This window comes from Sapajus apella, unplaced genomic scaffold (assembly GCF_009761245.1).
Source record: "Sapajus apella isolate SASKATOON/1434 unplaced genomic scaffold, GSC_monkey_1.0 scaffold1245, whole genome shotgun sequence".
Taxonomy (NCBI): Eukaryota; Metazoa; Chordata; class Mammalia; order Primates; family Cebidae; genus Sapajus; species Sapajus apella.
Window position 1 is genome coordinate 13,721 of NW_022438171.1, and position 4,171 is coordinate 17,891.

A 4,171-nucleotide genomic window follows, 5' to 3' on the forward strand; every position below is an offset into this window, starting at 1 on the left:
CCAGTCAACATTCAAGAGCAAGTTGTTCAGTTTCCATGAAGCTGTGCAGTTCTGAGTTAGTTTTTGAATTCTGAGTTCTAACTTGATTGCACTGTGGTCTGAGAGAATGTTTGTTACGATTTCCGTTCTTTTGCATTTGCTGAGGAGTGATTTACTCCCAATTATGTGGTCAATTTTAGAGTAGGTGTGATGTGGTGCTGAGAAGTATGTATATTCTGTGGCTTTGGGGTGGAGAGTTCTGTAAATGTCTATTAGGTTTGCTTGGTCCAGGTCTGAGTTCAAGTCCTGGATATCCTTAATTTTCTGTCTGGTTGATCTGTCTAATATTGACAATGGGGTGTTAAAGTCTCCCACTATTATTGTGTGGGAGTCTAAGTCTCTTTGTAAGTCATTAAGAACTTGCCTTATGTATCTGGGTGCTCCTGTATTGGGTGCGTATATATTTAGGATCGTTAGCTCTTCTTGTTGCATTGATCCTTTTACCATTATGTAATGTCCCTCTTTGTCTCTTATGATCTTTGTTGCTTTAAAGTCTAATTTATCAGAGATGAGAATTGCAACTCCTGCTTTTTTTTGCTCTCCATTTGCTTGGTAAATCTTCCTCCATCCCTTTATTTTGAGCCTTTGTGTATCCTTGCATGGGAGATGGGTTTCCTGGATACAGCACACCGATGGGTTTTGTCTTTTTATCCAATTTGCCAGTCTGTGTCTTTTGATTGGGGCATTTAGTCCATTTACATTTAGGGTTAATATTGTTATGTGCGAATTTGATGCTGCCATTTTGGTGCTAGCTGGCTGTTTTGCCCTTTAGTTGAGCTGGTACTTGTTGTTCCTTTCTATGTGTAGAGCCTCTTTCAGGAGCTCTTGTAGAGCTGGCCTGGTGGTGACGAAATCTCTGAGTACTTGCATGTTCCCAAAGGATTTTATTTTTCCTTCACTTATGAAGCTTAGTGTGGCTGGATAGGAGATTCTGGGTTGAAAGTTCTTTTCTTTAAGGATGTTGAATATTGGCCCCCATTCTCTTCTGGGTTGTAGGGTTTCTGCTGAGAGATCTGCTGTGAGTCTGATGGGCTTCCCTTTATGGGTAACCCGACCTTTCTCTCTGGCTGCCCTTAGTATTTTCTCCTTCATTTCGACCCTGGTGAATCTGACGATTATGTGCCTTGGGGTTGCTCTTCTTGACGAATATCTTTGTGGTGTTCTCTCTATTTCCTGGACTTGAATGTTTGCCTGCCTTGCTAGGTTGGGGAAGTTTTCCTGGATAATATCCTGAAGAGTATTTTCCAGCTTGGATTCATTCTCTTCGTCTGATTTGGGTACGCCTATCAAATGTAGATTAGGTCTTTTCACATAGTCCCACATTTCTTGGAGACTTTGTTCATTCCTTTTTACCCTTTTTTCTCCAGTCTTGCCTTCCCGTTTTATTTCATTGAGTTGATCTTCGACCTCTGATATCCTTTCTTCTGCTCGGTCCATTCAGCTGTTGATACTTGTGCATGCTTCATGAAGTTCTCGTGTTGCGTTTTTCAGCTCCATCAATTCACTTATATTCCTTTCTATTTTGTCCATTCTTGTTAGCACTTCGTCAAATCTTTTTTCAAGGTTCTTAGTTTCTTTGCATTTGGTTAGAACATGTTCTTTAAGTTCACAGAAGTTTCTTACTACCCACCTTCTGAAGTCTGATTCTGTCGTTTCATCACACTCGTTCTCCCTCCAACCTTCTTCCCTTGCTGGTGAGGAATTCTGATCCCTTTTAGGAGGAGAGGTGTTCTGGTTTCAGGTGTTTTCATCCTTTTTGCGCTGGTTTCTTCCCATCTTTAAGGATTTATCCACCTTCGACTTTGTAGTTGCTGGCTTTCAGATTGGGTCTCAAATCTTTCAGATTGACGGTCTGTTTGTTGATGATGAGGTTATTTCTGTTTCTTGGTTTTCCTTCTGACAGTCTGACCCCTCTGCTGTAGGTCTGCTGAGGTTCACTCCAGGCCCTGCTTGCCTGGGGTTCACCTGCAGCAGCTGCTGAACAGCAAGGGTTGTTACCAGTTTTCTTCTTCTTCTATCTTTGTCCCAGAAGGATACCCGCCTAGTGTCAATCTGATCTCTCTTTTATGAGGTGTCTTTTTGGATATATAGGGGTCAGGGAGCTGCTTGAGGAGACGGTCTCTTCTTTATAGGAGCTCAAATGGTGAGCTGCGAGCTCTGTTGTTGTTCATTCAGAGCTGCTGGGTAGGTACTTTTAGGCCTGTTGCAGCAGAACTCATAAACTGCTTTTTGTTCCCAGGTGCTCTGTCCCAGGGATATAGGGCTTTATTTATGAGTTTCTGTTATGCTGCCACCTTCTTTTTTTTTTTTTTTTCCTTCAGACCTGCCCAGCCGAGCAAGGAGGCAGCCTAGTCACTGCCGGCCTATAGCAGCTTTGCTGAGCTGCTGTGGGCTCCGCCCCACTGCTGAGTGAACTTCCCTGCAGTCCTGTTTATATGGGTGTAGTTAGAACTGCTTTGGTGATGGTGGCCCACCTCTGTTGAGGCAGAGTCTCTTTGCTGTGGCTGGTTGCCTTGGCAACAGCTGGCTGCCTCAGCAATGGCGGGTTGCCTTGGCAATGGCGGGCTGCCTCAGTAATGGCAGACGCCTCCCCACCCACAGAGCTGGACGGTCCCAGGTTCAGCTGCGCTTGCTGTGAAAGTCTCAATCCAGAGTTTCTGGTTGCTGTTCTTTTGTGGGGGTGGGGCCAGCCATGCCTGATCGCCTGGCTCCCTGCCTCAGAGCCTTTTTTAAGTTGGTGTTCCAGTCGCCTGTTGAAGAGGCACCGGGGTCTGTTTGTTTTCCCCTGCGGCCACTCACTGCGCTGGCTTAAACAGCAGCACTGAGGTTTGTGGCGCTTTTTTTTTTTTTTGCCCTGGAATCTACTGTCCTGGTTCTCTGCTCAGTCCCCTTTTTGAACTGGCGAATGGGCGATTTCCCATGGCTCCAATCGCCAGCCAAAAGGGCCCCCGGACCGGTGTATTTTGTACTGAGAACCACGGCTCCGGGGCGCAGACAAAGCAGCAGCACGGGGCAAAGCAGCGGCGCCTGCCGGCACAGCCGCACTGGCTGAAACAGCCACGCTGGCGACTGTGGAGCTCCTCCGCCCGGGAATTTCCTAGTCTGTGGGCAATAAAAATGCAGCGTCCACTCACCCTCTGCGCTTTCACTGGGAGCTGCAATCCTGAGCTGTTCCTAAATGGCCATTTTGGATCGTCCTCTCTCTAAATTGAATTTAACACCATAGCAGTAATGCTGTTTATTTGAGCCTAGAAAATCAGCAATGAATATCAATGTGCTTCCTCATCAATAAAATAATAATAAATAATAATTGAACAGGATTTTTAAAATGGTCTCAGAGTCTCCCTGTGGCTCATAATACGTATTGTTCTGTAGCAAGACGGCCAAGCCACCAACCAGGATGAATCCCACGATGAATACAGGTACCCTCTGTGTTGAAAACAGGGCCCAGCTCTCAAACTGCCAGAGAAAAAGGCATCATTTCCTTGGATTACTTTTAAAATTTAGCTGACAATCTTCGTACATTAAAAATCCAATTACTCCTTTTGGTTAATAAATTCAGGCATGATGCCAGGAAGACAGCTGACTGGGAGGCCTGGAGAGAGCACTAAATGAATCCAGCCTGGAGGCTGCTGTGGGCCCAGAATCGCCACGTTGGTCTCTATGCTGAAAAGACCAGGACACTATTGTTTCTTGCTGAACTTCCCATCTCATCCCAGCAGAGGGCACCAGTGTAATTCTGTTCCCAGCTGTGGCGGCTGCAGGGAAGGCAGGCACGTCACTGTCCGGGAAGAAATGCCCCAAACTGCATAGCAGTGCAACAGGAACAACTACTGTGATCGGGTCCTACTTTGAAGTGAATCCTAAATCAAGTTTTATTTTTTGGTCTTTCAGATATGACAAAAAACTCAGTCTAGAAGTGAATTGTTAAGTCTCTTTAACAAATAAGCTGAAAGTATTAATAGTCTTTGAACTGAATTCATAAGTGTGGACTGTGCTTTGTGTACACTTCATAGAGACATCAGAGTCATTCTGGGAGCAAAACTAATGTGGTGAAGTAAAAACTTTAACCACCCGCTATTTGCTGTTGGACCAAGACTGAAAACTTCTGACCACTTCAAGGTCCAACATG

The 4,171-nt window shown here is 45.2% G+C and overlaps 1 protein-coding gene across 1 annotated transcript in view; it reads right to left on the reverse strand.

Moving 5' to 3' along the window:
* LOC116546706 (neuromodulin-like) overlaps window positions 1–3,141 on the reverse strand; it is a gene marked incomplete at its 5' end in the record, with an annotated part of 12,071 nt that extends 8,930 nt beyond the window's left edge. The window contains one exon of the mRNA XM_032272896.1: window positions 2,905–3,141. Within this exon, the coding sequence (XP_032128787.1) occupies window positions 2,905–3,141 (237 nt within the window). The remainder of the gene's footprint in view (window positions 1–2,904) is intronic.
* Window positions 3,142–4,171: the final 1,030 nt, after the last annotated feature.